Source organism: Mytilus californianus, unplaced genomic scaffold (genome assembly GCF_021869535.1).
Source record: "Mytilus californianus isolate M0D057914Y unplaced genomic scaffold, xbMytCali1.0.p SCAF_23, whole genome shotgun sequence".
Classification (NCBI taxonomy): Eukaryota; Metazoa; Mollusca; class Bivalvia; order Mytilida; family Mytilidae; genus Mytilus; species Mytilus californianus.
The window spans coordinates 5567089-5586979 of NW_026262672.1; the positions used below are offsets into that span (position 1 = coordinate 5567089).

Sequence of the window (19891 nt, forward strand, 5' to 3'; positions counted from 1 at the left end):
GATCCTTTGTAACAACCTAACAACAGAAATATTCCCTAGCAACGGTTATTTAAAGGTGATTTTTGTCCTCTTGAGTATAAATCTAGCAATGTTTGTGTTCATATAATGGTGTTACATTATAATACAATTTGTGAGTAATCCTTATCTTTTTTTACTAGGTTTATATTGAGCATAGCAACACAATTGTTGCTTAGCAACAGCATAAAATATCAAATTAAAGCTTACTGCAAATGAAGTAGTCATTTTATTGTACTAATAAAAATAAATGCAAAAACAGAATGCATGTTCGAGAATAACAATTGGTAAGAATTGAAAATATCAGTATAATTTTAGCTCTATTATATAAATGCTTGACAACAACGAAGCAACAGAAATAGCGCATATAGCAACGGTTAACATTTTATAAGATACTAGTATGTTACAGGTGTTTTTAGTCACTTTCTTTACATAACTGCATAATAGTTCATTATAAATCTTTTCATAGAGCATTTTTTTCTCACATGAACAGTTGGTTGCCTAGTAACGGATTTTACTAATTAAAATACCATAACATATCATTTTTTTGTGCAATTTCTCTTTGAAATGGCTTTGAAATATTTAAAATGCAGTAAGTGGTGTCAAATGCTTAAAATTATCAAGATGAATATTTAGTATGCATTGCGTTACAGTAATAGCTTCAATCTAGTAATGACCATGGTCCCTAGAAACCACTGAGGACTTTATTAGGCAATATGAAAATCTTAAGTAACGGCTTGAGTTTGCTTTTTGTAGTTCTAGTTATCAACATCATGTTTATATTTACCAGTATTTCCTTAGCAACAACAGCAAGTCAGATAGGGAAGTGTTTGAACAAACATATTAAGATACTTTTCATGAGTATTATTATTTTAATTTGTACCATCTTATATTCTAAACTTAACTTTTCAAAATCAACAGAAATAATTTTCTATTGGTCCAAAAAGGTAATGTTTTCGACTTATACTAGACTTATGAATTCAGTGGGTATCATGGAAACACAAAATAGATTTAATACTTGACTATTATATAATAGCGTTCGACTTTTTTTTGTGTTATTACATTTAAAAAGCAGTCTTTTCTTATACAAAATACAACAATCTCATGTAAGTTAAATGTATACGAACAGCATTTTGTTTCATAGCCTGTTTACTCCTTATCGTCTGAGAATTCGATATACCAATTTTAAGTACACCGAAAATTATATAAAAATCTTGTTTAATAACATTTGCATTGACAATAGAATTCAATAACATGAATAAGTTATGACCATTTCATTTTAGAAAAGTTATTTAACTACAATATAATGACCAAATCAGCATGATTCGGTAAATAATGAGAACAAGGCATTAGCTGTTTGTAAATGCTCATAAAAATATGTGAATTAATGAATTATTTGGACATTTTCTTAGCAAACAGAATTTTAATTAAGTTTATGCTCTAAAATATAAGTGAAGAGTAGCTGTCAAATACACACAGTTTGTATTATATTTATTTTACTCCTCTGGCAAAGAATCACAGTCACTTTCATCAGAACTAGGTATGTGAGATGCATCTAAGACGGATGTTTTAAAGTCTCCCCTTGAAACAGACTGCTGTTCAAGTCTTTGATACCCTAGATTCCACAGCACACTTGCAACGTGTGCACAACAACCAACTATTCGTGCTCCCGCTTTGCATGTACAATACCATCCTTCTATACCTCCTTCGTCACTGTAACTTATAAAGACAGTATGGGAAAGTTTGTTACTGTGTCTTGATTGTATTTTAATTTTGAGCAGGTTTTCTTTAATTTTGCACACATACATTTCAAATTTTCCATCTTCACCCTCATGTTCTCTGACATAATTAGGGGCCTGTTTAAGCTGATATACCCCCATGGTTATTTCTCGTAATTTCTCCATACTGAGAACGGGAAAATCAGTTATTTCATCTAGAACATTTGATGCATCAACTAATTTGTAAATGGTACGTTTTGTTAATAAACCTTCTTCCGTCACCATCTTTTGGATTTCATTTCCACTTTTACATTTTTCAAGCATGGCTTCAGCAATACTTTTATCATCAGGGTGTGTAGTAGCAAGTGGTGGGCGAAACTTATTACAAACAGCACATACAATGCGTAATAGATCACCAATGATTGGAATAAAATGGTTTGATACTACTTTGTCAAAAAATCTCCATTGCTTGACACGAGCATTTACACTTTCAACCACCCATCTAACTTTGGTGACTAGTCTACTAGCGTTAGCTTCTTCTACCGGGTGCTGTTTGGACCCTTTTTTAAGGTAAACGGGCATTTCTAAATTCTAGCCTTGCTCCCTTAAAAAAGTCTACCACGTCTCGGAATCCCCGGTCTACAACACAAACATCACTAGTCTGTAGCCATTCATTCATTCCTTCTGCATTGACAGAAATCATATGCTTCGTGATTGCTGCATCATTATTTTTTCCGTTTGCAAAATATGGACCCAGAACTGACAGGATATATCCATCAGTTCCAACAACAACCATTGGTTTGACTAGAGGTCTGTTTTTATGAAGGCTGTATGACAACCTCTGGAATTCATAATCAGAGCTTTTTTGAAGGTAGATATAAGTACCGTCCATGACAATAATTGCAGCATCTTCGGAATCATTGGCAAACAGAGTTTTAGCTATTGGAGTGGTGTGATTCCGAACAAAATCTTCGTGGCTTATATGTTGAAACCCAATAAAATGTGGTACAAAATCCTGCATAAGAGAAACTCTGGCACTATGAATGCATCTTTGCACCTGGCTTTTGGTTAACGAAAATATTGTTCCAAGTATATGGTTTGGAAGTCCTGTCCTTAGTTTTGTTAACAAGACAGCTATACATGTGCGTACAGACCTAACATTGGTTTGACGTGCTGAAACAATATATGAGGAGAGTTCATTGAATTGCTGCTTTGATAATCCAGTTAGATTGTAATAGTCACCATCAGATAATGATAATGGGTTGTCAAAATTCAGGATATGAGAGTTTGCCAAAGTTTGTCTTACATTTTCTAATAATGAAGTTATATCAGAACGATTCATATATGTTGTAGTGTATTTTGCAGTTAATGCTTGAAGTGACGTGTTGTCGAAAAGTTGTTCAGATAAATGGTGTTTGCAACAGCGTGTATTCCCATCTATAAAAACGGCATTTTTTATAAAGGCTTGGGTTCTTGCCTGTAAAGGAACTTTGCATAACTTGTTTCTACTGCTACCTTCCTTCTTGCATACAATGCAGAATCTATGTGATGTGTGAGTGGAAGAAATGTTCAATTCAATTTGTTTCGGACTTAATATTTTCGTAGATACGGCTTCTTCTATATTTATAACAAACTCAGAGTCACTGTCATCTGAAATACACTCGAAAAGACAGTTTGAAACTTTCTGTTCATTGTTTACACTTTTTAGTGTTTTCCTGTATATTGCTCTACACTTCTCACATACATGTATCACATCATTTTCTTGAATGTTTCGCTCAATTCTTTTCTTTACAAACTGTTTCAGTGCTTTAGTGGTGATTTTACGCCTGGATTTTAGATGACATCTCCCACAAACAACACACTTGTAGTCTTTAGCCATCAGTCACCTGGAAAAATGTAAAAAAATATTATTGATTAATTTAAAACGTAAAAATATATCAGCATATAAGATAAGATAAATTTTATTTCCCATAGAGGACCTTTTAAGGGCATAATCAGTATAATGAGTTTTATATTAAAAAATTACAATATAGATAGTACACACAATAAACCTCATAACATGAAATATAAATGAGTTAATAATATATGTAGCCATATAACCAATAATGTTTAGTGTTTCTTGACCATGCACCAGAAGCAGCATTACATCCATTACAAAAATAGCTTTTATTAATGTTCTAACACTTTTTATCACAACATACATAAATAAAAATCAGAAAGGGTTATTATATAGTCCTCCTCGAAGATATATATAGTGCTCATGAACAAGGTTTTTATGCAGAAGTCACCTAGGGTAGGTCCTTAAAGGATATACATTGTAGTTACATGTTTTGTAAAGTTTTTGTGCAATGAGAATATTTGGATTTAGATGCAGCCTCTAGCGCAACTTGTCGCAATGCTCACTCTGATAAAAAAAAATACAAAAAATTAAATAGAAAACACAAACAATTGTTTAATCAGAAATAACAATGTTAAAATGAAAAATAGACAATATAAGCTTAGTTTTTAAAGGAGTTTACTTCATTAAAAAAAAAATATATAGCATTCAGAAAATTAGTTTTTACAGAATAACAAACAAACTTGCCACAAAATTCTACAAACAATTTACCAAAGAAAAGAAGAAAAAAATCCAAAATTTTATTTATCATTAATACAATGTCATTTCAAAATCTATAAAACTTATCAGTAACAAGAAATAATTGTAACAGAATGCTGTTACGAAGTCTCCAAAACAAAGCTCCAATAATTCGTCATTCCCATTGTCGATTGACATTGGGCAATGTCCAGTACAAATTGGTTTATGATATGCATAAGTGACGCCTATGGATATACCCTGTATGTCATTCAAATCTTCTTGAAATTACGAACAGGAATTTATATGGTTAAAGGGGGGGGGGGGGGGGATCCCCAGGGGACTCTCCCTTTATTTCATATGATTTGTTTTTTTGTCCCTAGCAAGAATATATATGGTTTAGGGGTGGGGATCTCGACCGTTTACAAGTTTTTAAAGAGGAGGGGGTGGGGGTGACCCCAGGGGACTCATCTATATTTCTTTTGATTTGTTTTATGGTCCCATACAAGAATATATATGGTTCCGGCGTGGGTATCTTGACAGTTTACAAGTTTTCAAAAAGAAGGGGGGTGGGGGTTACCCCAGGGGATTTCCCCTTAATTTCATTTGATTTGTTTTATAGTTCCATTCAAGAATATATATGGTTTAGGGGTGGGGATCTAGACCATTTACAAGTTTTCAAAAAGAAGGGGGGTCGGGGTGACCCCAATGGACTTCCCCTATATTTCATTTGATTTGTTTTATTATCCCATACAAGAATATATATGGTTTAGGGGTTGGGATCTCGACCGTTTTCAAGTTCTCAAACAGGAGGCGATGGGGGTGACCACAGGGGACTCGCCTTTTATTTCATTTGATTTGTTTTGTTGTTACATACAAGAATATATATGGTTTCAGGGTTGGGATCTTGCCCGTTTACAAGTTTTCAAAAAGTAGGGGGTGGGGTGAACCCGGGGACTCCCCAAATATTTCATTTGATTTGTTTTATTGTCCCATACAAGAATATATATGGTTTAGGGGTGGGGATCCAAACTGTTTACAAGATAAAAGCACATTCTCAAATTGAAACCATATATATTAAAAATGGCGATAACTCACAAAGGAGATATACTAATATCTTGAAAATTGAACTAGACCTTCATTAAGTCCGAGGAAAGAACATATTTAAATTTGAAAAAAAATTGTTAAAGCGTTTTCATGTTATTCTGCTGACAAGCTATTTGGCAGCCGCCCGTAGATCCGCCCAGCCGCCAGCCGTATGTCACCATTTTAATAACCGATATTTCCTTTGAAAATCCGGTTAAAAATAATGCTTGTTTTAGGTCACTTTTTGGCCCCTACTTCCTGAACGTTTGGGGCTATTACCCCCAAACTCAATCCCAACCTTCCTTTTGTGGTATTGAACCCTCTGGTAAAATTTTATAGCGATTCATTCACTTAAACTTAAGTAATTGTCTGGAAACCAAATGTGTCTTCGGACAACGACATGATAGCAATATACGAACTCAAATAAAAATTTGCGGTCGTATAAAAAGTCTTAAACAAACAGTTTGCAATGCATGGACTCGATAATATGTATCTGTGTTTCGTGTGTATTTTATATAAATTTTGCGGTCGTATAAAAAGTCTTAAACAGTTTACAATGCATGGACTCGATAATATGTATCTGTATTTCGTGTGTATTTTATTTTATTACATATATCGTACCTAATGCCCCTTTCAAGTATTATCAATTATAATAATTTTGCAACTTACATTTAAGTTTAATACATATATTCTCTACCATCTCCTTCTTTTAATATTAAGGACAATCCATGCATGAAGAAACCAAGCCATGGCCCTGGGCATGGGGATTGCTGTGATGTACAGCAACGTATCTTAAATCTAAAAAAGAAAAAAAAATTATGTTGATTACAAATGTATCTGAGATTTTCGCTGTGGTTTAAACTCTTTGTATTGCAACAGCACCGACAAGGACACAAGAACAGCAATGTTAACTAATTTTTCTATTCTTATAGTTTAAAGATAATCATATATTTGGTTATAATACTTTAAGGTTGACACCTCATGGAGATTATCCTTACGTACTATAGTAATCAAAAATTTTCCAGCCGCCTTCCTGTAACAGTGCAAGGCCGTTCTATTTCATATTAAAAGTTTAGGTAATTCGAACCGGGCATATTGAAAACTAAGTCGGATTAGTCCTATAAAAATAAAAATATGTGGTATAATTGCCAATTAGAGAACTCTCCATAAGACACCAAATGATACAGAAATTACCAACAGGGGCGGATCCAGCCATTTTTAAAAGGGAGTTTCTAATCCAGGATAAAAAGGGGGGTCCAATTATATGTCCCCCTTTAAATGCATCAGTGATCGTAAAGAAGGGGGTTCCAACCTCAATACCCCCCCCTCTGGATCCGCCACTGACCAACTACAAAATGATGAACGAAATACAAATATGATATACAGCGACAAACGGCAACCACTGACATACATGCTCCTGACAGACACATACAGAATGTGGAGGGGTTTTTGTTAGCAACAACCTGCCCCTGAGCTGGGACAGTTGTTGTGTAACAGTAAAACATAAGAATGAACTATAAAAATCAGTTGAAAAAGGATTTACTCAGCAGATGAATACAAAGCTGAAATATTTCTTAAAAAATCCACAGAGTTGGCGTGACAGGGAAACATAGCCTTTTTGTTTGCTTGTTGATATTTTAATCATGTTAATGATTCCTTTGGAATGTAAACATTATCTTTTAATCATAATTTTGTCAAGATCTTCAACATAACTGGATTCAAGTTCCAGTAAAGAAACGGGTATGAATTTTACAGCTGAGAAGTAACTTTCCATCATTGAAAATCATGAAAAGAAATAACAGTAATAATCATTATCATTCTACAATTCCATATAGTGAACATCTTTATGCCTTATAAGTGTTTGTTATTTCGTCCAAGAACAAATTATTAATAATATTCAGATAATACTATTTACGTAATTTTATATATAAAAAAAAAAAAAAAAAACAGAATCTGAGGTTCGAACTTTACCCGTCTAGGATGGGAAGCAGCGATGTGTACCATTGCGCCACGGCGGCAGATCACTTGTATATCGTAATTTTGATGTACTTAAATTTTCTGTCAAAATCAAGTGACGAGTATATTTTTCTTAATTCAGTTGATAAACCAAATAAATTTATCGGGGTTGGTTACTTTTTACAAATATCGAAGTTGAAACAAAAAATACGTGTATTTTACCGCATAGTATTTTCTACAGAAATATTTTTTACCATTGTTCTGATCATGATCGTCTGCCGCTTCCCTATCATCACAATGAAACTCTCAAGTTTATCGGCGATTTGTTGCTCTGTTTACAAAATGTTTTTTAACAGATTTCTGATAAAATTATCTTTCAATTTATATAAAAAATATTGTGAAGTACATACCTTTGTTTTTCGGCTCTCCAGGTTGCTAATGTAATCTATCGTGTCAGTTCCTTCCGATAGAAACAGAGTCACAAAATAAGTCTTACAACCCGGCAGTTCGAAATGAACTATTGATTGGTCATTAAATAAAATTCGTAGTTGATATCCATGTATTTCTATCACTGGAAAAGTCCACATAAGTCTTTTAACTTAATCTACGTGTATGAAAATGAGCTTGGAAAAATGTACGTAAATTCGGGAAAAAAAACCGAGTTCATTCCGTCAACCGGTAAAAAGTAAGTTATGGGGCAAAATTCCGGCAGTTTTTTTTAAATTTCAGTATGAGCGGACGATCGCCCCAAAAAGTCCTTTTGCAAGATGATACAAACTTACATTTTTGACAATATCTGAAAATATCTTCTTGGGGCGAGCGTCCGCTCCTATTTAATTCATTCGATATTACAGTTAAGTACTTACGATTTTGTTGTTTTTGCGTTACTAGGCAAAGAAAAACGTGTCGTTTTGATTGTTAACAGTTTGAAATATTCGGACTTCAATGGTGTTTATGTTAGTTCGATATTTATGGAAGTTAAAAAACATATATTTCATAAAAACAATTGTCTTTAATTTTTCACTAAAATAGGGGGCCGATCACGTAGCTTATCATACCTTCTCCTTTGTGTATCAGATGTTGTTTCGATGGGTCTTTGCTGATTTTTGTCATAAATTGTAACTCATAGCAATACAAAAAAAGGTCCGCAATAAGTGGTGCACATATTTATTGCATTGCATTACATATACATTGCATAACATTACATATACATTGCATTACATAACATAACATAACATAACATAACATAACATAACATAACATAACATAACATAACATTACATTACATTACATTACATTACATTACATATACATAACATATACATATCATAGCATATACATTACATATACATTGCTTTACATTACATATACATGGTATTACATTACATATACTTTACAATACATAACATATATTACACTACATTACATTATATTATATTACTTATAAATTGCATTACATTACGTTAAATATACATAACATATAACATATTCATTACATTACATAACTTATATATTACTTTACATAACGTCACATATGTGCTTCCTTACAGACATACACACATTCATGAATACATAAAACAGTGTACATAAATGCAAACTTGCATGCAAAATATCATTGCATTACATTTATATTACATTACATTTACATAACATTAACATTTTAATGACGTTTAATCACCTTTTGTGAGCTTCAACTATATTGTAAACACAAATATAGTTTTGTCCAATCAAGTCTGTCGTGGCATCATAACTAATTTTAAACATTTCATGTTACATATAAACATTGACTATGTTTGGTACATTATATTTGATTGTATTTTACATTGAAGATACATTGTTCTTATTTATCTTTCAAACCCAAACTCCTGAATTGTAGCATACACTGTTGAACATTATCTGCCAATTGCGAATAGTTTATTCAACAGACATTCGGCTTAAGGTTGCGGACACCTTGATCAAATTTGTAATAAACTAAATTAACATTAACAATTAACAATTAGGATGTTTTAAAGTTAATTGTAAGATCAAACAAGCATTTGGCTTAAGATTGCAGACACCTTGATCAGATGTATAATAAGATAACATAATCATTTACAATTTTTCTAAAGTTCTTAACTTACAAATGACAACGATCTTGGAAGCATGGTTTGAGGACCGCGATTATTTCATGTTATATGCTGAAATTTCATTTATCTTCCTGAGGAAACTGCGTGTTTACCTACACAAAAATACAATAATTTCTTTGATTTTTATAATTAAAATAACAATCATTTTGCTCGATTATTATACCTCTTGTTTTGCGAAAATAAGACGAAAATAAATGAAAGTAAAAGTATGCATTCTTAACAGAAAACCAGTCTCATTGAAGTATTAAGCCCCCGTTAAGGGTTGGAGTTAATTCTAAGGTATCCAAAAGAGGGACGAACGATACCAGAGGGACAGTCAAACTCATAGATCGAAAACAAACTGACAACGCCATGGCCAAAAATAAAAAGACAAACAGACAAATAATAGTACAGATGACACAACATAGAAAACCAAAGACTAAGACTAAGACTAAGTTGTACTTGAAAGTTGAAACACTTACACATGTAAGTTATTACATTAACTATGTGTGGCTTGTCAAATAGTAATAAAATAATAAAGATAACATCATTCATGTTTGTCTTCTAGATATTGATGATGATAAAGAAGACCGAATAAAGAGAGCACTTACTCCAAATGATAATTCAAAAATTACAACAGAGGATTATAGAGAGAAGGATTTGGCTGAATTAGAAAAAATACAAAAAACTGGTAGCAATGCACTAGATAAAATGTCAAAAATCGAAAATAAATTATCCCCGGTAGACATTACACATGATGTATCTGGTCATAAGAAAGACATTACGGAAATGTGCGTAGATGCGACAAAGGGAGACACTATAACGCATCATGAGGAACTATCTGACAAAGAAAATATTGACGAAAATATAGATGATAATGGGCCTTCGTTATTGGTTATGCCTGAGGATTTGATGTCTCATGTGCTAACTTACTCAGCTACAAATACTTCATCGAACCTTTATGCATTATGTGAATTATGGGACTTTGCAGGACAAAAGGAATTTTATGCTACACATCAAGCATTTTTGACAAGTAATGCGGTATACCTTGTTGTTGCAGATATGAATAGCGATATCAGCAAACAAAGCACTAGTCAGTGTTTTGCTAATTTTCAGGATGTTGGAGGTAGTGTGCTTAGAATTATCAAAGGGCGGGTATGCAGAACACTTTAATACAACGGATGTTTACGATATCATTTATCAAGGGGGGATACCTGATTGATAACGGATGCAGATGTCATCCTTTTTCGGATTTTCAGTTTTTTTTTTGTATTAATCAGTGTATACATTAATATCACCATACGACCATCCATGTTATTGTTACTTCAGATAACATTGACTTCTGACAAAAATGCGAAATCTAATTAATGTGATTGCAAGCTTTAATGAAGGAGTTAAACTCATCATCTACGCAAGACGCCGATTGGGCTACAAAAGACTCATAAGTGACGCTCGAATCATAAAAAATGAAAAAGTAACATAAAATAGCTGACGAGCAGTGAGGATTCAAAATTCTAAAAGATTTGCCATATACAGCTAAGATAATATAATTATGGGGTAGAAAATCCGAAGTGTTTCGAAAAGTTCAAGGTGAATTATTTTTTAAATTATGAAGTTGAGTTGGCAAATTTGCTACCATAGCTACCATAGTTGCAAATGTTTGAAAGAAATTATGTTCTAGACCGGTGGTTTTAGACATTTTTTAGTGTACGTTTAAATGAAAAAAAATATATCATAATTACTATTCTTATAAGTTAAATTCTTTACACTTCCTTTTCAACAACATGAACAATGTTGATCTGTTTCAGGGTATGTTGATTTTTGGTTTGATTCTATCCATTGTCATCGAACGGTCGACAATCCAGTGACTGAGCACTTTGAACCTCCTATTCTATTAGTTTTTACTGGAAAGGATAAATGTGACAAGGTAATGAAATTTTAAAAATGTGTTTCTCAGTTTTACGTGATATATATATAAAAGACTTGAATTATTAATATCTGTGCATGATCAGAGCGCCATTACAAAATTAAGATGTGGTATGTTTACCAGTTATATAGCTCCGTATAAAAACGAAATGACAATGATGTAAGGATATTTAGTTAACAAACGCATACAATAACATAAGTTGTAAAAGGCTCTCGGATATTAATATTCGAAATACGTGTACTTTAAAAGAGTTAATCAAAGGCTTGAACATCGATTAACTACTGTCGCTATAATCAATTTTCTTTCATTATGAAAATAAGAAAATGTGGTATGATTGCAAATGAGACTTCTTTCGTAGAGACCAGCTGACATTAATGTGTAGAATAACAGATCACCGTACGGCCTTCAACAATGTGCAGAACGTGTACCGTTTAAGATGCTATAAATATGGTTTGTTTTATAGTTTTCTGGAGATCAATTGATATATTGGAATAAGAATAAATGTCGTACACTGTTAAGAGTTATAAAGTTGAAAACTCTTCATTTTCTGTTAAAGTATTAACCAAGATCATCTTAGATTCCTTTGTTTTTTGCATGTAGGCACAGTTTACAAAAAGAAAAGAGGAGCTTGATAAACAAATAGATGAAGTTTTGGGACACAGAAGCAAATATCATCACTTGCACGAAAAGTTTTATTTGTCAAATACAGAAGATTCTGAGGAAGAATTCTTAACGTTACAAAACGCAATCTTCAAGACTGCCAGAAAAATGGATATTTGGGGTAAAGCTTTTCCGTTAAAATGGATTCTTTTAGAGCAATTGATTGAATTAAATAAAGACAATGGGAAAAATTTTATCACTTTTACTGACATGGTCAATATGGGTAAACATCCTGATATCAATATACTAAAAAAAAAAGATTTGTTGATGTTTCTTAGATTTCAACATAATGTAGGGAATGTTATTTTCTTTGAAAATATTCCGGATTTAATCATACTGAAACCTCAATGGTTGGCTGATGCTTTCCGATGTTTTGTCTCAGATAGAGTTGATAACAGTAGATTGCACCACCTTGACGACTGGATATTGTTCAAGCAATATGGCAAAATAAGTGAATCTTTAATAACAAAACTCTTCAAATCAAAACAAGGAAGTCAGTTTTCAGGACAAAAGGTGAATTTGCATAAAATTATGGAAAAGCTTGACATATTGGTCAGAATTGAAAACTCTCGCTTTTATATGATGCCAAGCAAGATGCCTGCTTCTGCTTTTGAAGATGTATGCAAAAGTGTTAACATTCGAACAGAAGGATGTAAAAGGACTTCGTGGCTGTGTTTAAAATTTGATTTTCTTCCACCTTCTTTCTTCAACCATCTTTCTGCCTGGTTTATCAGACACTACTATCCTAGCAAAGTGGACAGTGCTAGTGGATCATTTGCTTTATACCGCGGAATTTGTATGTTTGACATTGATAGATCTGGTTGTGAAAAGATTCTGGTTACAATGTCGACTGATATAATTGCTCTGCAGGTTGTTTCTTTTTCCAAACAACAAAGAGAAGTCGGAGATACGTGTAGTAATATCTACAATAAAGTGAAAGGGGTAGTTGAAGAAATAAAAGAGAGTTATAGGGTAAAATTATCATTTGGACTCAATTTCAAATGCAGTGATGGCGATTTTTATAAAGATACTTTTGACTATGACACTTTGACAAATAACCAGGAGTGTTTCTGTCCACAGCATAAAACAGTACATTTATCTGAAAAGTTATACGCGCCTTGGATGAAGACTGAGGTATGTTTTTAAAACGGGATATTTGAGAAATGGTTGGATAACCATTTGTATACATCAATCTTCCTATAGAAAAAACAAAAATTAAGATTGATTGGCTTAAAAGGTATTAACCCTATTTGAATAAATTAAAAACAGGTTTGAAAAAAATAAATGCAGTTTAATATATTGTAAAATATTTTAAATCAAATAAATTATACTAATTCAAGACCTGCTTAATCCCCGTTTAACTAAATAACCACGCCCCTGTTAATCACTTTCATCCTTTTGGTATGACTTGTTTAACTGTCCACGTCGTTGTGTTCATATTCAGATCTCTGAACAGATTTGAAAATATTATCGATTTTCAGTTCAGTAATATTCGTTTAACAAAAATAATGATTAAGTACAAACAACATTACTTGTAGACAAAATCAATTGTATACAAATAACATAGACATAATGCTAAAAGTTAATTTATAATATTCACAATGTTGTCAGCTTTTAATCAAAGGTTTAAATAAGCAATGCCTTGGACAAGTTCGAAAATCAGTGCTGATTAAATATTTAATTATATCCCTTTGGAAATATTAACTATATTGCTCTTAACCCTTCACTTCTATAAGATATTTATAAAATGTTTTAAAGAACAAAGTTTTTTTTTCAGTTATTGCTCTTGGGTACATAAAAAATGTGCAACACGGGGACATTGGAGCTATGTTCTTTTATAAAATTTAATTTAACAAATTTATTTACTCTAAAATATCCTCAAAATTTCCACTACTAGTATAGAAGAAAGATATCAATGAAAATGACCGAAATCGGGTGGACAAATACACGACTTAAGAAAAAAAAATGTAAATGTTAACTCTTAAAGTTGTTCGATATACAAAAGATATTTGTCCCTCTGGTATCTTTCGTCCCTCTTTTTGCAATTGGACATAATTTAGCAAACAACTATCATTCAATTTTAAGGAAGCGCGATACTTATAGACAAAACCGGACTATCAAGTTAAATAAGATGAACATTTATACGACAATTCTTACTCAAACACTTAGGTTTATATACACTGTAAACATTACTATTTGGTGATCAATCTATATGAGTATTGAAGACAATATTCAGATAGATAAGGCTGTTCGTGAGTACATTAAAAATCAAGAAAAATTTGTATAGTGAAATATATTGTATTGTCCGAAACTAAATAAAATTGTTACTTTGTATATATGTATTTTATTTTATATTCATGTTCTTAGACCCCAACCGGCTGAAAAATAGATCAACTTGCAACATAAATAGCTATCAAAGGTACCAGACTTATAATTGAATACGCCAGACGCGCGTTTCGTCTACATAAGACTCATCAGTGACGCTCAGAATAAAATAAAAGAGAAAATAAATGACAATAATTGACATTTAAAAGCAAACAAAACTAATAAATGCACCTCTATTTTCTATATCATTCAAACCTCTTTTTTTTTTAATTTTGTGTTTACATTCTAAATTCTTTCTTGTATTATTTATGTTTTTTAAAGTAATAATATGGTTATTTACTCACTGTCGTTATTCTTCAGGTGCAATAAATTAGTTAAAATAAGTACATGACATCAAACATGTTGTTTTGGAAAAATGAGTTATTATAATAATAATATTGAGCAGCTGACTGGAGACATTTTAATTTAATGTAAGGCCTCTTAATCGATATTAGAATTTATTAATATTATTAGAATATTACTTATTTTTTTCTGAGTTGAATTACTTGAAACACACTTCCAGTCAGCTATGAGGTAGTTTGGAAAAATAATTAATGAGTTGTCATTATGTTTGTGTATATGTTGTTTTTTGTGAATGTAATATATTGTACCTTGTTTTATGGCTTACATATACTTTGCCTGTTGCCAAATCCAATTCAGTTTATTTGAATAAAATACCTTTAAAGCCTTAAAGACTTATCGAAAACGGCTCTATGATTTTGGCTATACTTTTTTGTCATTTTTGCTTTATAAGCTCGTCATTTTTTTCAATAACCTTTGGATTGTAAAATATTTTGGCCAAGACCATCACTTATTGTCGAAATGCGCATCTGGTGAAGAAATATTGGTACTGTTACACTTAATACACATAAAAAATGAGTACAATACACAGCTTGTTATTTCTAAAAACAAATTACAATGCTCATAGAAAACTGAACTGATATATATAAAAAAAAAAATTATAATCCTCTGTATGTGTTTCACTCCAAGAGTCCAAGACATTCCTTAATTCAAGATAGTACAATTCAACTAAATCTTTAAAACCATAACACAACTTATTGTCATTGAATGTTAGGAAAGTTATTGCTTTATTAAATCCAACCCCTTACCTTCAAATACGCTGTTTATGTGTTAATGCCACATGTATAGCTCTCTTCTCTCACTCCGTTCTAGCCAATATTTAAATGAAGTTTGCGAAATATATACCGATCTCAAGATAAACCAAATACAAAAAATTAAAACGTGTTTGGTTAAGCACCAATCAAAATCAGTTCACAACATCATGTACAAAAACGTATCTTTATAGTCCTATGTAATACAAGTGAATTAATTGTGTGACATTGCTTCCGTAACGCAACTCGCTGTCTTTTAATGTTAGAAATCTGTTATTCCAACATTCAATCCTATTCATTATTCCTTGTGAAACTTGCCCACCCTCTTAGTCCCATATACCATTGTTTGTCTTTTCTGCCATTGCAGTTTGTTTTCGACTTATGAGTTTGAATATCCCTTGGGTATCTTTCACATATCTTTTATCGGTTTAAACAAAATGCTCTCTTCTTTTACCTTTTTCTAGCCGTACTTATGTAAAGTTTGTAAAATATATGCCCATCTTAATGATAATCGCAAGGCATAAAATATGTATGAAATTGTAAGTTAAGCACCAAGTCAAGAACATTTCACATTATACACCAATATATATATATATATACAATATAGTCACAAAAAATATTTTTTTCAAAAATGTAACTAGTTTACTTATACTGGTCCACTAGTTAAGGTCCCACAGCCTTGCATACAAAACACTACAACAGCATCAGACAAATGTTTCCTTTTTCTTGTTTGATTCGATTTATTAAGATAAGGAAATGTCAAAGTTTTTGTTACCTCACCAGGAGAAAGTGGTTTTCATCTTTAATGGTTTTACAAGTTAGACGTGTTAGTTGATGTTGAGGCAAACTAAGGTATCTGGTCTTTTCTATACATAAATTATGGTTACTGATTCTTACTTTTGTTTGATTTATATCTTAGATAAAATCCTTGGTCGATTTTAATGATAGAAAGTGTGTTTTCATTTCATTTAATCTGATTTTATATTTAAGTAATTCTGATTTAAAGTTGCTTGAGATTGTCTTGGTCTCTATTTTTTTTTTTAAACTTTTTTCATATTTTTAACAGCAAACTTTTTTCATAAAAGTGGACCATGTATAAATTCCTTGTGAGGTTCTTACTTATTGTATAACTTTTTTTTTAGCAATAAGTTTGTTTTTAGTTAATCTAATCAAATAAGATGTAATTAGTTTTGTATTGAAAACAACGTAAACAATTTTGCAATCAATCATTGAAGTGTTTCTACATGATATGTTTCTTCATAAAATTTGAATAATATAAAAATCTAGATCCGTAAACTCTTGTTTGTATTCTTTAGGAAAATAATCAACTACTGGTATTTGCAATCAGTCATTTCAGTGCCTCTGCATCAATTGGTTTTCATGAAATGAAATGTGAATAATAGAAGAGTACATATACTGCAACTTTTGTTTGCTTTGAACAAACGTCCAAATTTTTTTCTTATTAATAATTTTATCGTTAATCATTAACCGTGATTGGATATTTGTATTTTTTGTACTTTATGACGTTTTCTTTTCGTAATATATGATGCATATATGTGGAAATATACTAATTATTTTGTTCGCATTATTTCAAACTACCAATATTTTATTTTTTTATTCAAAATCATGGATCGTTCTTTGAAATCAGTCATTTCAAGGCCTCTTTTTTATAAAATGTAAAAAAAAGATACTTACACTCTTGTTTGTGTTGAATAAGACTTCCAAGTATTCATTTATATGAATTGAAATCGTTTGTAATGTGTAGATATGAGTAAATTGTGTCATATACTGTGAAGAAATTTAAGATTATAAATACTTCATTTTCTGTTTTTGTTGATTAAGAGTCTAATAGTTTATTCTTAACTTTAATATAGAAATGTCTGTACCAAGGAATATAAGAGCTGTTTCCCATCCGTTTGATGTGTTTGGGCGTTTGATTTTGACATTTGTTGAGGGACTTTCCGTTTTGAATTTGAAAGCATTAGATATAAGAATTTTTGGAACCTGATAATGAGTTGTTTTTCATTAAGTGCCGGTTCTGTAATTTTTGTCTACATTGATGAAGAGCGGCATTTTTGGGTTTTTTTTTTTACTTTTTGTTAGAACTAAGTAATGTTTGTTACTCAGTAATGATGAACCAAAATGGAAGATAGCTTAGTAATAGTAAGTTTAACCTTTGACCAATTCATTTTTTTACATTGTTTGATTTTATTTTTCTTATACTTTGGTACCTTTTTTCATGAGATTTTCGCGATCGCGATATCGTTTTATATCAAAAGAATTCCTTTTTTATTTAAGATATTTCAAATCATTTAACAAGAGGAAAAATTTAGTAATATTTGCAAATTTCACCAACTTTTTTTCGGCATGTGACTGAATGTTTTCACGCGGGCAGCCATCTTAAATGAAAGAAAAGAAAAGAGGATTCTGTAATATCAAAGCCATTTACAGTTCCCATGGTTTGCAACTAATCGTTACCGCTGTCAACACCCCATTTCTAGCATTGCCAAACAAAATCAATGAAGACTGTATGGGAAGCTGACCTTCACAATCACTCGGAACATCTAGACCATTTTGCTACTATTTGTCGAGGGGCAAAAATATTCTGAATAGATAGATTAAACATCATTATATATATTTTCTGGTTATTATTTTTGACAACTACCGATTCGTCCTACCAGTCAATGATCCTCATCAAGTTTGACGGATTGATGACTGCTGACTTATTGCTTAAACATTAATTCATAAGGTTGTAAGTTGTAATTATGAAAAAAGTGTATATGTTGATATTTGAAACACTATCTTACAAGTTATATTTTGTTTACCCTCCTTATTGGCTTCGTACTTCATACGTGTTATATGTTCAGTAGAACATAATTTAGTTCAGCTACATTATAATTGTGTTTTTGTTTATAGGTTAAAAGAATTCCTGACAGAGCGAAACCAATCACAAAGCAGGATGACCTTAATCCAAGTAATATCATTTTTTGCATATTTTCCTATCATATCTTTATCCTTTAACCGAGTTCATTTTTCTAGAACATATAGTTTTTTTTCGATATAACTCGTAAGTTCGAAATTAATAATAATAGGTCACCGTAAGGCCTTCAGTAATGAGTAAAACCCATACCACATAGTCAGCTATGAAATGTCCCGAAATGACAAATGTAAAACAATTCAAACAAGAAAACTAACGGCCTGATTTATGTACAAAATGATGAACGAAAACAAAATATGATATACAGCAACAAACGACAACCACTGATTTGGGATAGGCACATACAGAGTGTGCCTGGATAAAACTCGTTTTGATGCGCGCCACCCCACCCCTTAAACCTGGGACAGTGGTGTAACAGTACAACATAAACAGCATAAGCCTTAATTTAACAGATGACTTTAACAGTTAACAAATTAATGTTTTATTCATAAATATAGCTTTCTTTTAACATGCATGTTACTTCTCAGTTTAAAGGTTGATCATGACGTTAAGTAAGTAGAAAATTCACGAAGGAGTAATCAATGCATAAAGGAGTTTCAATTACATTTTGTACATAGTTTTTCGTCAATATATATTTATATTGATGAACAACAGCTTTACTAAAACGTAAAATCACAAACATACCGAACTCCAAGGAAAATTCAAAACGGAAAGTCCCTAATCAAATGGCAAAATCAAAAGCTAAAACACATCAAACGAATGGATAACAACTGTCATATTCGTGTCTTGGTACAGGCATTTTCATATGTAGAAAATGGTGGATTAAACCTGGTTGTATAGCTAGCTAAACCTCTCACGTGTACGACAGTCGCATACAATTCCATTATATTGACAACGATGTATGAACAAAACAAACAGACATAAAAGGTAAAAATGTCAAAATAGGGGTACAACAGTCAACATTGTGTTCTAATCTTAATCACTATAAAAACATACAATTATGCAACAAAGAAACACAAAAAGTCATATTGACAAAGCACATAAACAAAAAGAAAAGAAAAGAATACAAAATTTTGCATAACACAATGACGGGATATTCAAGTACCGAGCCACGTCAAATGGATATCACCAACACTAGAATAAACAGTAAAAGTAATATTCAAAAAGACAAATAAAAGAATACTATAAAACGTTATTAAGATGATAAACAACATCAGTGTCCAGAATCTATACTCCAAGACCAACGTGTATTATTTGTGAAGTTGATGAGGAATATTTATCAACAAGGTCTTGGTACCTTCCGATGAACGTTTTTTTAGAAAAAGGACGAGACGTTCTTTGACGTACCCCTGGTTCATCAACTTTCTGCTCAGACAGTGGTGACGTTTTACAAAGTCTGAGTAGCAGCTACAAGCTCTTGAATACCGATTAAGTTGGG

At 31.8% G+C, this 19891-nt stretch overlaps 2 protein-coding genes across 2 annotated transcripts; one reads left to right on the forward strand and one right to left on the reverse strand.

Moving 5' to 3' along the window:
* Positions 1–290: 290 nt before the first annotated feature.
* On the reverse strand, positions 291–6686 carry LOC127732341 (uncharacterized). Its single transcript, XM_052241385.1, has 2 exons — positions 6061–6686; positions 291–3619 (listed from the first exon to the last, which is right to left on the reverse strand). Exon 2 carries the CDS (start codon positions 3610–3612, stop codon positions 2299–2301), a length of 1314 nt encoding a protein of 437 aa, XP_052097345.1. The 5' UTR covers positions 3613–3619; positions 6061–6686; the 3' UTR covers positions 291–2298.
* LOC127732278 (uncharacterized) lies at positions 6124–18611 on the forward strand. Its single transcript, XM_052241353.1, has 5 exons — positions 6124–6178; positions 10021–10578; positions 11261–11379; positions 11980–13173; positions 18432–18611. Exons 1-5 carry the CDS (start codon positions 6124–6126, stop codon positions 18534–18536), a joined length of 2031 nt encoding a protein of 676 aa, XP_052097313.1. The 3' UTR covers positions 18537–18611.
* The last annotated feature ends 1280 nt before the right edge of the window (positions 18612–19891 follow it).

Bases quoted from the DNA above. Each gene is read 5' to 3' on its own strand.
- LOC127732341 (XM_052241385.1), bottom strand. From the start codon at position 3,612: ATGGCTAAAGACTACAAGTGTGTTGTTTGTGGGAGATGTCATCTAAAA.
- LOC127732278 (XM_052241353.1), top strand. From the start codon at position 6,124: ATGAAGAAACCAAGCCATGGCCCTGGGCATGGGGATTGCTGTGATGTA. The intron at 6,179-10,020 runs GTATCTTAAATC...TTTGTCTTCTAG, and splicing joins TTGCTGTGATGTACAGCAAC to ATATTGATGATGATAAAGAA. The intron at 10,579-11,260 runs GTAGTGTGCTTA...GATCTGTTTCAG, and splicing joins TAATTTTCAGGATGTTGGAG to GGTATGTTGATTTTTGGTTT.